The 20,668-nt window shown below is 44.5% G+C and overlaps 1 protein-coding gene across 1 annotated transcript in view; it reads right to left on the bottom strand.

Moving 5' to 3' along the window:
• The window catches only part of tenm3 (teneurin transmembrane protein 3), a 712,909-nt gene that overhangs the window by 140,893 nt on the left and 551,348 nt on the right, over positions 1-20,668 (bottom strand). Inside the window, exon 11 of the mRNA XM_052020035.1 lies at positions 12,803-13,017. Coding sequence (XP_051875995.1) covers positions 12,803-13,017 — 215 coding nt within the window. The remainder of the gene's footprint in view (positions 1-12,802; positions 13,018-20,668) is intronic.

Genomic DNA, 20,668 nt, shown 5'->3' with positions numbered 1-20,668 from the left:
CTTTCAACCTCTAAACAAGCCCATTAATGTGGTCCATTGTAGGCTTTTGACTAATAATTTGTCTGCTTACTCCTCTTTCTGCACTGTGATTGTTGATCCACAGACAGATTTCAGATTGAGAAGTGATGAAGGTTTTGGCTTAGATTTGGCTCAGGTGTACTGGTTATTATCATTCTCTGCAATATTTGTAAAAGTTGTGTATAATTGATATTTTTCTTGTGAGTGCTGCTATATGACACTATGTGACAAGTATGTTTCTCATTGCACCTGTGCATACATATACCTGTGCATATGACAATAAACTCGACTTTGACTTTATGAGAAAAATACTTGGGTGAATGCTTTAACTTTCAATGGCATTCCTGATATCAGAACAGTGAGTCTTTGTTATGGAGCTGCTTTTGGTAGTGGCAACCCAGAAGGTAGGCATCTGGCCCACTCTGCCTGTACAAACATCAGACTCTCCCCACAGCCTTTTGTCTTCATCTTCTCTGAGTATTTATCTAATTAGAGTCATAGAGTTATACGGCATGGAAATAGGCCCTTTGGCCCAACTTGTCCATGGCGACTAAGTTGCCTACCTAAACCATTCCTATCCATGTACCTGTCCAAATGTCTTTTAAACATTGTAATTGTACCGGCCTCTACCACTTCCTCTGGCAGCTCGTTTCACATACCCACTCATCACCCTCTGTGTGAAAAAGGTGCTCCTCAGGTCCCCTTTAAATCTTTCCCCTCTCATCTTAAAACCCTGCCCTTTAGTTTAAAACTCCCTACCCTGAGAAAAAGACTGTGGCCATTCACTTTATCTATGGCCCTCATGGTTTTATATACAAGGTCACCCCTCAGCGTCCCATGCCCTAGGGAGATAAAGCCCCAGCCTATCCAGTCTCTCCTTACTGTTTTCTTAAAGATGTAATGATTTGTGACTCACTACACTGAGGCAAGGTATTCCATTTGCCAACAACCTGCTGTGGAACGAAATGTTCTGAACTTCTCTTCTCCCTCATTACATTGAAAGCCCTTTGTAGCTGACCCACTTAACACTGACTCCCCAATCAGTGAGGCTTTACAATCTTACCTGGGGCACAGATCTGCTGTGACAGTGCTGGTAAGGCTTTGTCCTTATTGTCCATTACAGGATGTGCAGGATCAAAAGAGGCTGCAGAGGGTTGTAGACTCAGCCAGCTCCATTACGGTCACAACCCTCCCCGCTATCGAGGACATCTTCAAGAGGCGGTGCCTCAAGAAGGCGGCATCCATCATTAACTACCCTCACCATCCGGGACATGCCCCCTTTGTGTTACTACCATTGCGTCGAGGTACAGGAGCTTGAAGACCCACACTCAATGTTTTAGGAACAGCTTCTTCCCCTGCGCCATCAGATGTCTGAATGGTCCATGAACCCATGAACACTACCTTGTTATTCCTCTTTTGCACTATTTATTTATTTTTGTAACTTGTGGTAATTTTTCATGTCTTGCACTGTACTGCTGCTGCAAAACCACAAATTTCACGACATATGTCAGTGATAATAAACCTGATTCTGACTTGGTCCCACATACTCCTCATCTCCAACTGTGATGTCATCAGGAGGATGGATGTAAGCCCTGGAGAAATGATGTGATTGACACTTCCCTCTGCTTTTCTAACTATTCTGCTGCTCACCACCAAAGAAAAGCAGTAGAATGGAAGAAGTCTCCTTGGTACTCCACTCCACCCACCTCACTGACATGTCAGACATTTGCTTTCTTGAAACGTTTACCTTTCCACTGTTAATCAAACCTTCAAATTTATTGTCACCATAAGTTTCAAAACCATGTTCACTGTGGTCAAGTCTAAGTCCTTCATCAAAAAAATAGTGGATGTACCTTCCACTTTGGGTAGGGTTGCCAACATATATTCCAACAATAAGAGATAGGTTGTGGGCAGGGCCATAATAAAGCCCCATGGTACATCTGAAGCTGGGAACAGCACAGGCCCAATGGGCCGTGGATGTTGTATGAAATGACATCTTTATTAGTCACATGTACATCGAAACACACAGTGAAATGCATCTTTTGTGTAGAGTGTTCGGGGGGGCAGCCCGCAAGTGTCGCCACACTTCTGGCGCCAACATAGCATGCCCACAACTTCATAACCTGTATGTCTTTGGAATGTGGGAGGAAACTGGAGCACCCGGAGGAAACCCACACAGACACGGGGAGAATGTACAAACTCCTTACAGACAGTGGCTGGAATTGAACCCAGGTCACTGGTGCTGTCATAGCGTTACGCTAACTACTACACTGCCGAGCCTGCAGAAGTAAAAAAGGGAAAGGAAAATACAGGAACCGACAGTTACTCGTTCCCAAAATCTGGTCATTAAACTCTGAAGACAACACTCCAGGCCATTTAGGAAAAGATAATTGAAAGCCGACTGATTTTTTTTTCACAAAGCTAACTGTCCGCACTTCTATGCCAGAGAGCAAATGTATTCCACTCTCCTAAGGAACATAAGCATGCCAGAATAAGTAGGCCACTCAGCCCATCAAGCCTGCCCCGTCATCTAATATGACACAAAAACAGGAAAATGGATATGTTTCCTCTCCTTCTACCCATATAAACCAACATCTTTCATGGCATTAACTTTATTTGGGAATCCATCAGGTTTATGTACATTGATTGTCTCTGAAAGAATGAAATCTGGGCAGCAGACTGATGGTGATTTAAAGAATTGTATAGCTCATTAGAAGGGCTCTTTGAAACTACAAAGTAACAGCCAAAATTCAGCTTAAGAGCCAGGCTTAGATCTAGGGACTGAGCAGACTATGGGGTTACTGAGTCTTTATCTGAGTCTTCAATCGTAGCCTCCACAGCACTCCTCCCAGTCATCAGGGTAACATTATTGCTCACATATTTAATTGACTTGCCCCCACGTATTGGACTTATAGGAAAACAAGCATCTGTAATATAGGACATACAGCTCTCCCTCCAGATACAGGGCTGTTGGAAATCCTACCATTGGAGATACTGTTTTCTCTCTAAGTAACATACATTTATCTGAAAACAGATTTTCATTCACCAATCAATATTGCACTTGTGCTATATGCCTTCTAATACCATCATCCTGAAAATTTCTAATGCGTTATAAGTTACCTTACTGAACATTTAAAAAATTTCAAGTGCTCGACTTTATGTTCCTTACATTGATCCAATTGATTAGGTTTTCAGAAAGCTTCCCTAAATTTGTCAAACTGTAGCGACTCACCGCACTTGCATCGAACCGGCTCCCAACGTTGCGAACGTCGTCGGAGGTCCCGATCCAAGATGGCGCGGGGCCCTCCTTCTTCCCCATCATCGGGCTAGGAAAGCCCGCGCACGGGAAGGTCAGGTGACCCGTGTGTGACGTCAGCGCGGGAACTGTAGCGTGGGAAGTTTTCGGATATTAAAGGTGCACCGCGCCCCTGCCGTTCATTCGACTTCTGATTTTGAACCAGCAGCTCTGTGTCTTCATTTTGTAGTGTGTAGCTGGCCGCTACATTGGTGACTCCGACGGGCCCAAACGTTTTTGGACCCACGATGTCTGCACAACAAGAGGTACAGGCAGTAGCCCTTAAACTGCCCACCTTTTGGACTCTCAGGCCTTGTGTCTGGTTCGACCAGGCCGAGGCCCAGTTCCAGATTCGCCAGATCACCAGGGACGACACCAAGTACTACTACGTGGTGAGCGCCCTCGACCAAGACACCGCAGCCCAGGTCGGGGACTTCATCCAGGCGCCCCAGGAGGAGGAGAAGTATGATAAGTTCAAGACCCTCCTTCTCGAGACTTTCGGCCTTTCCCGACGTGAATGGGCCTCCCGCCTCCTCCACCTCGGTGGGTTGGGCGACAGACCCCCCTCTGCGCTCATGAATGAGATGTTGGCCCTGGCAGATGGCCACAAAACCTGCCTGATGTTTGAGCAGGCCTTCCTGGAGCAGTTAGCTGATGACATCCACCTGCTCCTGGTGGATGCCGATTTCAGCAACCCCCAGAAGGTGGCCGCCCGGGCGGATGTCCGTTGGCGGGCGAGAAAGGAGGGCAGGGCGTCCGTCGAGCGCGTTGCCACGCCACGTACCCAGCGGCCCAGCAGGCCAGACCCGGCAATCGAATGCACCCCACCCGCCACCAGGTCTGAGACACCGACCGACCAATGGTGTTTCTACCACCAGCGGTGGGGCACTGACGCCCTCAGGTGCCGGCCACCATGCAGGTTTCCGGGAAACGCCAGAGCCAGCCGCCGCTGATGGCTACGTTGGCTGGCCACCCGGATAGCCTCTTGCATGTGTAGGACAGGCGTTCCTGCCGTCGGTTCCTAGTGGACACCGGAGCCAAAGTCAGTGTCATGCCTCCCAACAGCCACGAGACTCGCAACTGTACACCAGCACCCGCCTTCAGAGCCACCAACGGCAGCGCCATTCGGACCTTTGGCACCCGTTTGGTACAACTCCAGTTCGGCACCTGCAACTTTACTTGGAAGTTCATCCTGGCCGCCGTCGTGCAACCACTCCTCGGGGCAGACTTCCTTCGCGCCAACAGTCTGCTGGTTGACCTGCAGGGTAAGCGTTTGGTACATGCCAGGACCTTCCAAATGTTCTCTTTGGGTGAGGCCAAGCTACCGGCCCCACACCTCGACTCCGTCACCATGTCGACCAATGAGTTTGCCAGGGTCCTGGCAGAGTTCCCGTCCATACTAACGCCCCAGTTCTCCACCACCTTGCCCAAGCGCGGCGTCCACCATCACATCCCCACCCAGGGCGCTCCCCTCCACGCCCACGCCCGGCGGCTACCCCCAGACAAGCTCCCCCTCGCGAAAGAGGAATTCAAAAAAATGGAGGAGTTGGGGATCATCCGCAGGTTGGACAGCCCATGGGCCTCTCCGCTACACATGGCCTCCAAGGCAGCCGGAGGCTGGCGACCCTGTGGCGATTACCGACACCTCAACGACATTACTAGCCCGGACTGGTACCCCGTGCTGCATATTCAGGATTTCGCTGCCAACCTGCACGGGCGGTCCATTTTTTCTAAGGTCGACCTCGTCCGCGGGTATCACCAGATCCCGGTGCATTGGACGACATTCCAAAGACGGCGCTGATCACACCTTTCGGTCTCTTTGAATTCGTCCGGATGCCCTTTGACCTCAAGAACTCTGCTCAGTCCTTCCAACGACTGATGGACGCGGTCGGACGCGACCTCGACTTCGCCTTCATATACCTTGACGACATCTTGATCACCAGCAGCAGCCGCCAGGAACATTTCATGCACCTCCGCCAACTCTTTTCTCGCCTGAGGGATTTCAGCCTGACCATCAACCCAGCCAAATGCCAATTCAGGCTTGAGACAATCGATTTCCTGGGTCATCGGATAGACAAACACGGCGCCACGTCCCTGCCTGCAAAGGTCGACGCCATCCACCATTTCACCAGACCCACCTCCATCAAGGGCCTGCAGGAATTCCTCGGTATGGTAAACTTTTACCACTGGTTCATACCATCTGCGGCCCGCATCATGCGCCCGTTGTTTGCTCTCCTGTCAGGCGGAAGCAAGGACATTGTTTGGTCGGAAGAGGCTCACACTGTGTTTGTCGAAACCAAGAAGGCCTTGGCAGACGCGGTCATGTTAGTGCATCCTCGTATGGACGTCCCGACTGCCCTCACGGTCGACACCTCCAGCACAGCGGTCGGAGGTGTTCTAGAGCAGCTTATCGAAGGGCGTTGGCAACCGCTGGCGTTCTTCAGCAGGTACCTTCGACCACCAGAGCTCAAATATAGCGCCTTCGTCTGCGAGCTGTTGGTGTTGTACCTGGCCATCAGACACTTCCGATACTTCTTGGAGGGCAAGCCGTTTACAGCTTTCACTGACCACAAGCTGTTGACCTTCACTTTCAACAAGGTCTCAGATCCCTGGTCAGCACGGCAGCAGCGGCACTTGTCTACATCTCAGAGTTCACCACTGATGTCCGCCATCTGTCTGGGAAAGAGAACGTGGTTGCGGATGCACTGTCGTGGCCCACCATCCAAGTTTTGTCCCAGGGGGTGGATTTTGGCGCCTTGGCGGAGGCACAGCGAATGGACATGGAGATGCCCAGCTATTGCACCGCAGTCTCGGGCCTGCAACTGCAAGACCTACTGGTAGGCCCCGGTGAGCGCACCCTGCTCTGTGATATCTCCAGAGGCAGACCCCGCCCCATCATCCCAGCTGCCTGGCGCCGACGGGTGTTTGATGCCATCCATGGCCTTGCACACCCATCCATCCGGACTACTGTCTGGATGGTGTCCAGCAAGTTTGTCTGGCACAGCCTGCGTAAACAGGTTTCCGAATGGGCCCGGTCCTGCACACACTGCCAGACCTCGAAAGTACAGCAGCATGTCAAGGCCCCCCTGCAGGATTTTCAACTTACCCGCTGGAGGTTCGACCATATCCATGGTGACCTGGTCGGCCCCCTCCCAGTCTCCCAAGGAGCGCGGTACCTCCTCACGATTGTCGACCATTTTACCTGCTGGCCTGAAGCCATTCCCCTCGCAGACACCTCCACCCAGTCCTGCGCATGGGCCCTCCTTCTTCCCCATTGTCGGGCTAGGAAAGCCCGCGCGGGAAGGTCAGGTGACCTGCGCGTGATGTCAGCGCGGGAACTGTAGCGCTGGAAGTTTTCGGATATTAAAGGTGCACTGCGCCCCTGTCGTTCATTCGACTTCTGATTTCGAACCAGTGACTCTGTGTCTTCATTTCGTAGTGTGTAGCTGGCCGCTACAAAACATGAGTTTCTTTTAATAGAGTCATGCTAGCAACCGTTGAATGAATAGAATTTACAGCACAGGCTACTGGTGTTAAATAGTCTCAGCTAAACATGTTTCCCCTCCTGCTACACCCCTTCTCACCACATAAGCAGATCCTTCTATTCCCTTCTTCCTTGTGTAGCTAGTAAATGCAGTTATGCAGTCTGCTTTAATTCTGTGCAGCAGTAGTTTCCCTGGTTTAACCACTTTCAAGGTCAGGTTTCTCCTGATTAACTTATTGGATACTTTCCTGACCATCTTCAAAACATAACTCTTAGTTCTGGGCTTCCAATAAAAGGAAACTTATTCAACCCAGCAAATCCTTGCATCATCTTAAAAACATCTATTTGGTCACCTTGCACCCTCCTTGCTTCCAGAGAAATAAGCTCCAGCTTGTTCCGTCTTCTCTTATTAATCAATGCATTTCAAAATTCTTACTCCCTCTCACCTAGAAATTCATGCGCTGCTGGCATTGCTAAACCTTCTATTTTGTAGCATCAGTGCTTTGTTCTCTACATCTGAAATTCATTCAACCGAAGGCAATGGAATGAACTTTGGATGTCCTTCCTTTGCCACTTGAAGATGAATTTCTCTGCATATATCCCCAATTATTGTTTTAACTGACGTTAGTCAAAATGGGCTATAGTTGCTCAGCTAAGCCTATCCAATTTCACCATTCCTTCCTTCTTATAATAAAATTGTATGATTGGTCTGTCCCAATACATAACTTGCATATTCACTGCTTTATTACATAAGCTCACACATGAAGTAAGGTTACCTGGGTAGGTTAGTGGGCAGTGGACTTTGCCCATGTTTCCATAACCAAGCAGAGGTTTGCACTTTCAGGAAAGGAGGGAATATTGGAGAGGAAGATAATTTACAAAGTACTTCGGTATTGCGGAATAAATTCAAATTCTAAATGTGTGCTGACTTCAATATTGCAAGCTAAGGTTTTGAGAACAGCATAGATAAGCTATACTTCATGAGGTGACTGTGATGGACCTGCAACTTGAACAAATAGGATGCATGCTAGAACATGCTGTAAGTGTGACCTTTATATCATTGAAGGATGTATTGAACTGGCTCGGATAAAAACAGATAAAATCATATCATGTGGTACAAGTGGTCAGCATGGATTCTCATTAAGAATTTAGGTAAGTTCTCAATAGTTTGTGTTGCTCCTTTTACTCTGAACAAAGAGAAATATTGATCTGCAAGTTACATTCAAACCAACATTTTCAGAAAGTGGTATGTAGTAGTTTAAGGCGGCTATTGATCCTCCTTGTATCAGCCTTCATTACCAGTTAGATTGACCTAATTTATTTAACAAAGCTTAAAGCAATCCCAGGCGACAAGAAAATGGCATGTGATTGATGTGCTCTCATCTCCTGACTGAATTAAGTAAGGCAATCGAAAATTTGAGGGCTGCACTTGGCTTCAGATTAGGGGTAGGCATCTCACATTCAGCAGCCCAGGGTCACGCTCTTTAAACTTGACACTCGTTGAAGCTGGAGCAGAGTGCTTATGTTTGAAGGGACTGGTGAGGCTGGGACTTTGAGGTTTTATGCACCTGGAGAGGGATGTTGGTGATACAGTAATATTGCAAAGGTTTCTCTTCCTGTATTGACAATACTTGAATGAAATTTCCAAGACCTAATAGCATCGGGGTTGGGGCTTGAGGTTGATATGGGCTGTTCTTGCTTTTGGAGAGGATGGGTTCTAAGTTTTGTTAATTGTTCAGAGGGCTATGTGAGGACAGTAACTATGAAGCATTTGCGGTCCTGTGTTTGCCAGTGTAGGACGTGACCTTATGAGAAGTGCCCTGGGTCTGGCAGTACTAGGATAGGGACCCCATGATCTGGCAGCAGTCTGGATGGGGAACCTGGATTTGTTGGCACAGGGATAAATATCCCAGTGTCTGAAAGGACTGTAAGATGAAGGTCTCAAGGTTTGGAAGCAATAGGAGAGAAAGGCAAAGCAATTTGATTAAAGGCACAATCTCAACATTATTTAAGTAAAACCAGCAATTCAAACTTTGCTACAAAAGTAAAACAATAAAGATGTTGGGAATTTGAAGGAAAAACAGAAAATGCTGTTGACATTCAGCAGGTCAGACAGCTTCCAAGGAGAGAAGTGATTTGATGATCATTAGTTCAAACATTGCTTGCACCTGGCACCTGTTTTCAGTTCCTCAATATCCTTTTTAGCATACATTTATCTTAGGAACTCCCTGTCTAGGTAGCGACTGAATCAAAAATTCTGCTCTGTATAATTCTGGCACAAGCTTGAAAGCTTGTTGAATTCATTATGTATTTATTAGGGTCTGACTACAATATTGATTAATAAAATGAGAATAAAGTCGAGCAGCTTCTCATCAGACAGATCTGAGAAGCCAAGAAAATTATCTTTTATTACTGCACCAAGGTGATGCAGAGCCACTCTGGCAGTTCTCAAGGGTTTATCGCCTGTGAAACAAATACTCTGCAGAAATCCAAAGCTAGGCTTTTAAAGAGACTACACAATAATATACTGAACAAGCTGGAGAATTTCAATCAATTCAGACTGGTCAATTTTTGAGAACTGCAAATATAATCGCAGGAATGAAAAACAAATGTCTCCAAATAAAGCCAGTGTGAATACCAATGAGAAAGGAATCAAACACAGGCTTCCTTTCAGTGTCAGTGACTGATGGCAGGAAAAAATGGGAAGCAATCTTCTGAGAGCTTCGTGTGCTGGCATTTCACTGTGCATTAACAAACAAAGTGAAGAAGTAAATTCACACAATTGACGAAACATCATCCTCCAATTAAGCAGACACTCTGCGAGGAAGTGTGACGTCAAGTGGAGTTGGTATGGGTTGCAAAAGCTTTTCAAGTCAGGAATGAAGGGGCTGGTGGAGGAATTACTGGGTGTAGTGGGATTGAAGGTACTGAGACAACTCCATTGTTAATGGTGATGGAGGTGAGGTTCCAGGGAGGGCACGTACCACCAGACTTAATGACAGCTTCACAAGATCACAAGACAAGGGAGCAGAAGTAGGCCATTCGGCCCATCGAGTCTGCTCCAAAGAAAAGGGAAAAAGGAAAAGTAATGAGAAATTTGGGGGGGGGGGGGGGGGGGAACAAAAAAAATAAAACTATTCTGTCCCCAATTTCCGGCCTTATCCCCATGTCCCTTGATACCCCGACTAATTAGATATCTATCTATCTCTTCCTTAAATGCCTCCAATGATCTGGCCTCCACTGCTGTATGTGGCAAGGAATTCCACAAATTCACCACTCTCTGGCTGAAGAAATTTCTCCTCATCTCTGTTTTAAACCTGTACCCTCTAATTCTAAGATTGTGCCCTCTGGTCCTGGACTCATCCACCAAGGGAAACAGCTTGGCCACATCTACTCTGTCCAGTCCTTTCAACATTTTAAATGTTTCTATGAGGTCATATCTCATTCTTCTGTACTCCAGTGAGTACAGTCCAAGAGCTGACAAACGCTCATCATATGTAAGTCCTTTCATTCTGGGAATCATCCTCGTAAATCTCCTCTGAACCCTCTCCAACATCAGCACATCCTTCCTAAGATATGGGGCCCAAAACTGTGCACAGTATTCCAAATGAGGCCTCACTAGTGCCCCGTAGAGCCTCATCAACACTTCCTTACTTTTATACACTATACCTCTCGAAATGAATGCCAACACAACATTCGCTTTCTTTACCACTGATCCCACCTGGTGGTTAACCTTTTAAGATATCCTGCACGAGTACCCCCAAGTCCCTTTGTACTTCTGTACTTTGAATTTTCTCTCCTTCTAGATAATAATCTGCCCATTTACTTCTGTTTCCAAAGTGTACAACTGCACATTTCTCAACATTGAATCTCATCTGCCATTTCCTTGCCCATTCTCCTAAACCATCTAGGTCTCTCTGCAACCTTCCTGTCTCCCCAATACTCTCTACTCCACCACCTATCTTGGTGTCATCCGCAAACTTAGCCACAGAACCATTTACTCCATCATCCAAATCGTTAATGTACAAGGTAAAAAGAAGCGGCCCCAACACCGACCCCTGCGGAACACCACTAGTAACCGGTAGCCAACCAGAACGAGATCCTTCTATTCCCACCCTTTGCTTCCTGCCAACCAGCCGATGCTCCACCCATTCTGTTATCCTACCTGTAATTCCATGACCTCTCACCTTATTAATCAGTCTCTTATGTGGCACCTTGTCGAAGGCCTTTTGAAAGTCTAAATACACAACATCTACCGCCTCTCCCTTATCCACCCTACCTGTGATTTCTTCAAAAAACTCCAATAGGTTGGTCAGACAGGATCTTTCCTTCACGAAACCATGTTGGCTAGGACCTATCTTGCCTTGCACCTCTAGGTATTCCATAACCTCATCCTTGAGGATCAATTCCAATAACTTTCCCACCACCGACGTCAGACTAATAGGTCTATAATTTCCTTTATGCTGCCTCCCACCTTTCTTATACAGCTTCTACCCCACTGTGATAAGACTATTGAATGGTTCCCTTATATGATGAGATGGACTCTGACCTCACAATCTACCTTGTTGTGACCTTGCATCTTATTGCGCTGTACTTTCTCTGTAGCCGTGACACTCTACTCTGTACTGTTATTGTTTTTACCTGTACTACCTCAATGCACTCTGTACTAACTCAATGTATCTGCACTGTGTAATGAATTGACCTGTACGATCGGTATACAAGACAAATTTTTCACTGTACCTTGGTACGTGACAATAATAAACCAATACCAATAATGCCACCTGGTAGGATTCAGTCTTGTTTTTCTGTGTCCCACCGCACACCACCCCAATCTCCACACATAAGCATAACTGGATGGCCAGTAGCACTTAATAGTTTGAGGTAGCGTCATAATCATGGAGTCCAAGAGCATGGAAATGGGCTCTACAGCCCCCCGAGTCTGTGCTGACTATCAACCACCCAGTTACACTAATCCTACATAATTTCATTCATTTCCATTCCCATCAACTCCTCCCTCCCACCCGCTCTCCCCCCCCAACTGCCTCCACCCCCACCAGATTCTGCCAAATACACTATAGGCAATGTACAGTGGTCAATTAATCTACCAACCCCCACATCTTCGGGATGTGGGAGTACCTCCCAGTGTGGAGTATGTGCAAGCTGCACACAGACCACAGACAGCACTGGATGTCAGAAATGAACCTTGGTGGCAGCTCTATCACCTGCACCAATGCACTTCCCCAGACATGCTAGATGCTCAAAAAGGCAGCAGGAGGAGATGGACGTAAGCAGAATTATGGAGACCGTGCGATGTAAGCATGTCATAGAGCTGTGCAGTAAATCTCATGTAGGCTCTCCAGAACACCGGAGGGATGGGAGACTATCGTATTAAGAGCGGAATGAACCACTGGCATTACTTTCAACAGAGCAGAGAAGATTAATTGACTATTTTTAATAGATTTTTAAAAATTATGTTATAGTTTGTCTGAGTGAATTGGGAAAGAACTTTTCCACTGGTTGGGGAGACTCATGGTTGAGGGAGAGCTTTAATGCCTTTAGAGAGAAAAATGGACAAACGTTGGAAATCTGGGGGAGGGGAGATCAGACTATTGGGATGGATTGGATTGGAAAAGTACTGGCACAAGCTCAAAGAACAGAATCTGATTCTTCTGTATCCTGTGCTTGCTCTGCAATTGCTTTGGGTTCTCGAGACAACAGGAAGAATTATAATGGGGCTAAGATAGGAGGTTGGAGGAAAGAATGGAAGTCAAGTAAATATAAATGGAAAATTACAGCAATTTAATTTATATTTTGCAATACATTTGAGATGGATATAGACATCAATGGCATCAGAATAAACTTGGTCGAGGAATAACCTAGGAAACAACTGGGGAAAGGAACAAATATGTTAAATAGTTTATTCAGCCTGCAATAAAATACCACTGTTTAACTCAAGGCAGACGGAATCACAGCAAAATATAGGACTACTTTGTTACGAGCCATACCTGAGTGTGTGAGGGAGGCAGTCCTTTTCTGCCGTACACACCAATCAATGCATCCTTAGGAAGGGATATGTTGAACTTCAGGAACTGGGGCTGATCAATAAAGAGTTGAGCTCTCCAGAAGACCCCCGGAGGCACCTCCTGTATCGTCCGCCGGCCCAGGTCCACCTCACCTGAATCGATGGTATTGTTTTCTTGATGAGGGAATCCAAATTTTCCTTGAATGAAAGAAAATAGTTTCAGAATGCAAAGCTTCAAGTCACAGGGTCTCTGCAGATTGATATCCTCACCATTCTTTAGGTTGAAAGTCTGGAGATGACCATCCTCGTTCAGGCTCCTACCCTTTCATTAAGACCTTTACTGATGCAGGCAGTGCACTTATGAGTAAGAAAATGCGATGCAATATTGTACTAGATTGCCAATGCTAGAGGAGAAGGTCAAATCCCATTGTAAATTTATATCTACTTAAGTTTGATGATTTGTGGATTAGCACTGGGGAAGATTGCCATAAATCTGTTGGATACATTGAAAATCCCAACCAGACTACTAATGTAACTCAAAGAATTTGATGTAGATTTGATTTGCATGCGACTCATTGCACACCATTTTGTTAACCCTTGAAGTCATGTGAAGTGATCCAGGAGATTGCTTCAAAAAGGTAGCCCAACATTAACTCTGCAGGGTATCCCAAAGGCAGTAAATGCAGACATCGCTATCATCAGTGACAACACAAGAACAAATAAAGTCCACACATCAACACTGACTTAGATTGTTTTGCTATGGAGTTGCAATTTCTTAAGAAGCATTATGATATGGCTGGGCTTGTAATTTCACTTATGCTGCAGATGAATGTGGAATTTACCACTCTAAATCTAAATCACCTGAAATAGGAAAGACTGCCAACCTTTCCAAAGGCAGTCACTGAAATGTTGCCCCACCAGTCTACTTGTATTATGGACCATGTTGAATTGTAGCTCTGAATGCCAGTCGGGTTTAAGAAAGATCTACAGATTGTCTGAAGTGCACCTATTCCAGCAGAGACTCAGTGAACCTTTAGAGCTGTTGGGGGCTGGTTCCGCATCAGTAGGTCCTCAGCTCTGAAGGCTGTGAAGCAGAATGTTCACTCATCATAACTATTTGATCCTGGTCTTTTATCCTGAAGACAAACATTCTGCACTCTTCCCAGAAGGATGGGAACCAAGTGGGAACTGAAAGCAAATAGTTATGTCTCACAGAAGATGGGAATGTCACATTAAACTGGAGTCCATTCCTTCACTTTTATTATGCCGATAACCTGAAGCACTTATTCATGCACAGCTGTTTTACAAATTGGCAATAAAGCATCTATTGTAAGGTCACTTCAGGATGCTGGATTAGGTTTTAATTCCATTGTATAAGAATGGGGTTTCCAAACAGTGGGCGAGATTCATTTTGCAACATTTTAGAGAATACTCATTGTGCCTATCATCAGTCAACCATCAGGGACCAAACAGAAAAACATGTAAAATGGAATTTCAGGGTAAACATGCCAGGAGGCTTGTTTAGTTTAAAGCCAATTGACTGAAACTTTTGTCTGAACTGCTGCAAATTAAATATGTACATTTTACCAGATTTCACTGGCACGATTCTAAAACAAGCAAACACGTAATGATCGTATAATCTGATATCTTTGTGAAAACAAGCGAGACGTAAATTCCAGTGATCCCTTTTCCAGACACTGTTGCCATTATAGAAATTTGGAAAAAAAAATCTAGCTTAAAGTCACTTTCATTTCACTAGCTTTATTTTGTTAGGTTAGCATTAGAGGCTTGGTAGCCAGGCAGACATGCGTCCTGGGACCACTGTGTGTGGTGTTGATAATGTACACAATCAGCTCCCATTCATGCATGTATCCATCACCTCTGACTCAACAAATGTTGTAAATTATATCCCACGAAGTGGGATAAATGAGCAACATGTGGGCACCTTGATGATGTGAAATGTAATATTACTTCTAGGTCCAGCAAAGAAAGCCAACAGTTCAGAAATACTAAAATCTCACGGTGAAGTCAGCTATGTCTTTGGTTCCTGACCCTCTAATCCTAAAAACAGACTTTTTCCTCTGTGTGCTTTGTTATGGCATTGAATGCAGTTTCTCTTGGAGTTATCTGCTTTTCTCCAGCACCAGATTCCCTAGCAAAAGGGATCCAATTTAAATATGTTTGTACAATCCCCATGGACAGTCATGATGGGCCAAGATACAGGACTTTACCTTCAACTGGTCAAAGTCAAAGTCGAGTTTATTGTCATATGCACAAGTACATGTCTGCACAGGTGCAATGAAAAACTTACTTGCTGAAGTTTCACAGGCACATGGCCTTTGATACACAGCATTCACAAGAAAACATACATTAAACATAAATTATACAAGAAAGAACACAATCAGAAAAAAAACAAAGTCCATTGTCATGCAAAGTGGACATAGTGTTGCTATACTGAGGTAGTGATTAGTGCTGGGCACGTTGGTTCAAGAACTGAATGATTGAAGGGAAGTAGCTGTTCATGAACCTGGTGGTGTGGGACTTCAAGCTTCTGTACCTTCTGCCCAATGGTAGCTATGAAAAGATGGCATGGCCTGGATGGTGAGGATCTTTGATGATAGATAACGGAACTGGTTTGCGCATGTTACTTGATACTCATCTTGGGCTTATCCACTACAAACACTCTCTTCCAAACTCTGGGTTACCACGTGGACAGAAGAAAAGATGCAAGCTGTGCTCTAAGCCTCCTGGAAGAAATGCAAGATCCCTTCCCCCATGACTCAAGTGCAACATCCCCACTGTTACAAGATAAAGGGCTGGAGTTACAAGTTTAGGGGTGGTCATTTAAAACTGAGGTGCATTAGAACTTCTTCTCGCAGATGACAGTTGTGCGGGCCAGATCACCGGGGGTGCTTAAAGAGGAAGTGGACAATTTTTTGAAAGATCAGGGAATTGAAGGGTATGGGGAATTGGCACTGAGGAGAAGTTGAGACCTGGGGTAGATCAGCCGTGATCAGACTGAATTGCAAGGCGGGGTTGAAAGGTTGAGTGGTCTACTCCTCCTCCTATTTTCTTATGTTGTCATGACTCCTGGGAATCTGGCCTTGGATCACCCAAAGGAACATCTGTGATGGTATTGAGAAGCTTAAGTCCATGTATCAGGAGCACATCACCTCACAAATTGACCAATTTCTGTCACATCAGCCCCCTCCTGCCCCATCCATGGAAGGGACTGGTGTTCCCACGTTGTTCTCATTAACCATTCCGGAACCCACAAAGCCAGAGTGTAAGTAAGTCATTCTTGATCCTGAGGGGCAGTCTAAGAAGAAGGAATTGCCACCAAGGGCTCGGGCTTTGGAAAGCTTACAGGCTCAACTACAATGGTGGGCATCCTCTGTTTCCTCTTGCACTCTGCTGACTTCAAACCATACATCTTCAACGTACTGGGCAATCAAATAACCCAAACAAAAGAGCAGAAATACTTCTGTCTCTATGGAATGAGGACAACCGTTGAGAAAAGTTCTGCTTCTCAGAGAATGCATAACACTGTCAAACCATGTCCATGGTTTTAAAGTTGCATGCAAAAATGCTCAAATTAATAGTTTTGGTGTTAATAATAAATCATCCAGAGGAAGATTTCATCTAAATCCAAAAAAAATTGTTTTAAATGCTGATCTGAAATTTTGTGAAGCTGAAGGGTTTTTCACTGACTCCAAAGTGATTTGAGAACTTTCATTGCTAACGCTGTAAGTGACACTAATTAACATGTCAGGAAGCAGAGAGAGCCATCTACTTAATCAATATAAATGGAACTTCACATGCCATGAAGCTGGAATCCCTCTGACCCGCCTATGGTGAGACGGCGACAGAAACCGTTGTCTATGAAATAATGCTGTCCAATTTAACTCACAATATTAATCTTGATCAATCACTCACAACGGTAGGTACCTCGTCTTCCAAAATGACCTTAAGAAAACCATCCCTGACCTCTTCATCCCCTGTGTTTTATGAACATATAAATGAAAATTTCTAGTGAAAAGGCCAACCTTAATTTCACTTAATTATGAAATTCCCCAGGATGCCCATGAAACTCTGAGATAGAGTATTTAAAATGGATCAGAATCCTTTTTGTAAAATCAAATGGACTATATCTTTCAATAAAGGCTCCAATGATAAATACAGTTGCTTTTCTCATGTAACAAAAGCCTGGAATTTCCTGGAATTCGGCGTAATTGTAGTCAAATTTCAATTCTTGTGCTTTTAGTTTTGCTGAGGTAATTTGTAGTTAACAGCATGCCAAAATATCATTGGGTGAATTTTCCCTGTGTTTTCTACCAATTCTGAGACACAAGGTCCTCTTCTCATTATCCCCTCCTGGTGTCACTTTATTGCATTTATGTTTTGTTTCAAAGGAAACTTCAGCAAAAATTGTCATGGGCAATACTGGAGCAGAAGCTGGTGTAAGATTTTGGTGTAATTCCTGCATTACTCTAATCCAGGAACATTTGATCTAAATTATCTTCCAATTATACTTTCTACCAAAAGCATTAGTGATTTATGGGTAAATACACCAGTATGCACAAGATAGAAACAAAAATATCACATTGGCTTCCACTAAGTAGGATTGGACATCTCTAATAGTTTAGGTGCCAAAGGATAGAGGTAACACCAGCAAGGTGGCTTTTATTGGCTGCCCTGAGAGTAAACCATAATTTGAATTTGTTGCATGATAGCTGAACCAAGACAAGTTTGGTACTTTGCTCCTCTAAAGAACGTGAGTAAACTTCTTAGATTCTGACAACAATTCTGTGGTCTTATTGATCATTTGTTGGCTACAGGCCATAATTTAACAGGATTGAATTAAATATTCTGATTTGCTTTGGTGAGAATGTGAAGCTGACGTAACTTGTTAAGCAATGTAACCAATAGTAATTACACCTCAGATTAAAGTAGCAATGAAAGTCCCCACCTTGGATTCACAGACCTTGAAAATGATTGACAACAGCCTCCTTAGCTATTGATGATTATCCTGTTAGTGTTATAGAATCACTGAATGGTTATGGTACAGAAGGAGGCCATTTGGCCCTTCATGTAAACATTGGCTCTCTACCAGAGCAATTCTCTAGTTTCACCCATCAACCTTTTCTCTGCAGCCTTTCATCTTTTTCTCCGAAATCGATTTATCCAATTCCCCTTGAGGGTCACAAGGAACCTGCCTCCTCCATATCTGAAGGCAGTGCATTCCAGATTCCAAACACACACTGTGTAAAAAGGTTTTACCTCGTGTCACTTATCATTCTCTTTCCTTTTACTTTATCCCTGTGATTTCTAGTCCATCACTCCTTCACCAACAGTGACAGCATGCTACTATCAATTCTGCCCGAACCCCTCATCACTTCATGTACTTCTATCAGATCTCTCCTCAGCCTTCTGTTCTGCAAAGAAAACAGTCATGGCCGCTCTAATCTGTTCTTATAACTGAAAGGTCTTCAACTTGAAACACTCTTTTTCTTTCAACAGAATCTGAAAATATTCAGCGGTCAGGCAGGATTTTGTTTTATTTTCAGATTCCCAGCACCTGCAGTTTTCCGATTTTCATCTGCCGTTTTCAATGATTTGTACATCCCATATCCCAGGTTACTCTGCTTCTGCACCCCTTTCAGAAAAACATTCTTTATTTTGTACTGCCTCGAGTCATTCTTCCTACCAAGTACATGACCAAAGAGTTATTGAATCGTAGAATCGTGCAGCACAGAAATGGGCCCTTTTAGCCCACGTCATCCATGCTGACTGTGATGCCTATCTATCTATGCTAATCCCATTTGCCTGCATTAGACCTGTATTCATGGAACATAGATGCTGTGCCGAATTAATTAAACAAGTAATTAAACACCTAACTAAACTAATCCCTTCTGCCTACACAATGTCCATATCCCTCCATTCTCTGCACATTCATGTTCCTATCTAAGAGCCTCTTGAATTCCTCAATCCTATTTGCCTCCACTACCACCCCTGGCAGCGCACTCCAGGCACCGACCACTCTCTGTGTAAAAAACTTGCCCTGCACATCTCCTTTGAACTTACCCCCTCTCACCTTAAATGCAGGCCCTCTAGTATTACACATTTTAACCCTGGGGAAAAGATATTGGCTGTCTACTCTCTCTCTGCCTCTGGAGGTATTCCTCTCTTTCCTATCTAATATGTGTCCAAATGATTTGACAACTGGGGAATTCAAGTTCAAGTAATTAAAAATAAAAACTGGTAACCATGAAACTACTAGATTGTAACATCTCACCTGGACCAAGATTTTGGTCTATATTTGCCCAGCACCCATTCCCGCACAGCATGCTCAATCACTTGTGTTGTGGCAACAATGTGTGGAAGGATGGCAATTAGCTCAGAGTTCAGAGTTCTTTGGAAGGACAATCCGATAGTGCCACTGTCTATCTCCTGATTTCATTCTATATTTTTCTCCTTCAAAGATACATCAATTCCCCTTTGAAAGTCACTACTCAATCGGGTTTCATCGCCCAAGCAATCAGCACATTCCAAATCCCAATCAGTGGTGCAAAAAAACCTCTTCCTCGTGTCACCTCTGTTTCCTTTGTCAGTCGACCTGCTGTGATTGAATTGATGCCAGGACAAGTGATAAGCTGTTCTGTTTGTAGAGAGTAAGAGGTTAAAGAACAGTAACATGGGGATGGATATCATGGTCTATAGCTTCTACTATAATCTCCAGTTCTGTTCCCTGTCGATATTTAACCAACCTCTTCTCAAAAAGGGTTTATGTGACATGATATCAATTAATTTTATGCAGGGTCAGTTCAATCGCTGAACAAGTCAGGGGAACATTTTTCAACCTCTAGCTTTACTTGTGGCGTGGTGATTGTGCCCAGCATATGTGAATGGGTTGATGAGTCATAGGTGGAAAACAATGATGACTATTAAAATCCTCTGGCAAATGTTTTAAACCATTGCAACTGTGCAGAAATCCACAAGAGATTTCTTTTCCCCAAAATTAATCCTTCCTTTCACTTTGGCCATGCCATTACTTCACCAAGTGGTAGACTTTGACAAAAGCCGGAAACTATATCAATGCATGGTTGATAAGACTACAGTGCTTTTCGGAAATCCGAGGTTCACACTGAGAAGTATTACTTCCTTTGCTTTTTGTATGTTGAAATGTAACCCAGATGAAGGCTAATGGGAACATTCTTTGACCACACAGCAGTCAAGGAGTATGGGAGGATAGTTGCAACTCTCAGATATTTCTCAGTGCAACACTCGCAGTTGCACTGCACCACACCCCAGGGCTGAAAAGTCCTGGCAGAAGTCGATGATTTTACTCATAAAAGGCAGTCACCATCCAAATTTCAATGGCCCTGCTGTCCTGGCAAAAGTCAGACTGTTCTTGGTCACCAAGGTTTGTTGTTTGTACTGGAGTTTGCATGTTATCCTGCAAGGGTTTCCTCTAGGTGCACTGGTTTCTTCCCACATTCCAAAAGTGAGCAGGTTGCTAGGTTAATTGGCCACTGTAAATTGTCCCTCGTGCATAGATGAGTGATAGAATCTGGGAGGTGAGTAAGAGGGGACGATGAGGAGAAAAAAATGGGAGGGTTAGGGTTATCAGTGCAAATGGATATTTGATAGTTGGTGTGGACTCAACTATCAAAGTTGAAGGATCTGGTTCTGCGTGTAGAACTGTGAATGCGCACAGCAACAGAAGCAGGCTGCAGTTAATTACAAGCTATTATTATGGCTAGTAAAGTACCAAAATAGCAAATCAAAAATATTTTGCTTGAAACATCCTAAAATAATTGGATGAAATAATTTAAAGGGGAAGGAAAAT

Source organism: Pristis pectinata, chromosome 7 (assembly GCF_009764475.1).
Source record: "Pristis pectinata isolate sPriPec2 chromosome 7, sPriPec2.1.pri, whole genome shotgun sequence".
Classification (NCBI taxonomy): domain Eukaryota; kingdom Metazoa; phylum Chordata; class Chondrichthyes; order Rhinopristiformes; family Pristidae; genus Pristis; species Pristis pectinata.
This window is presented reverse-complemented; position numbering and strand designations above follow the sequence as displayed.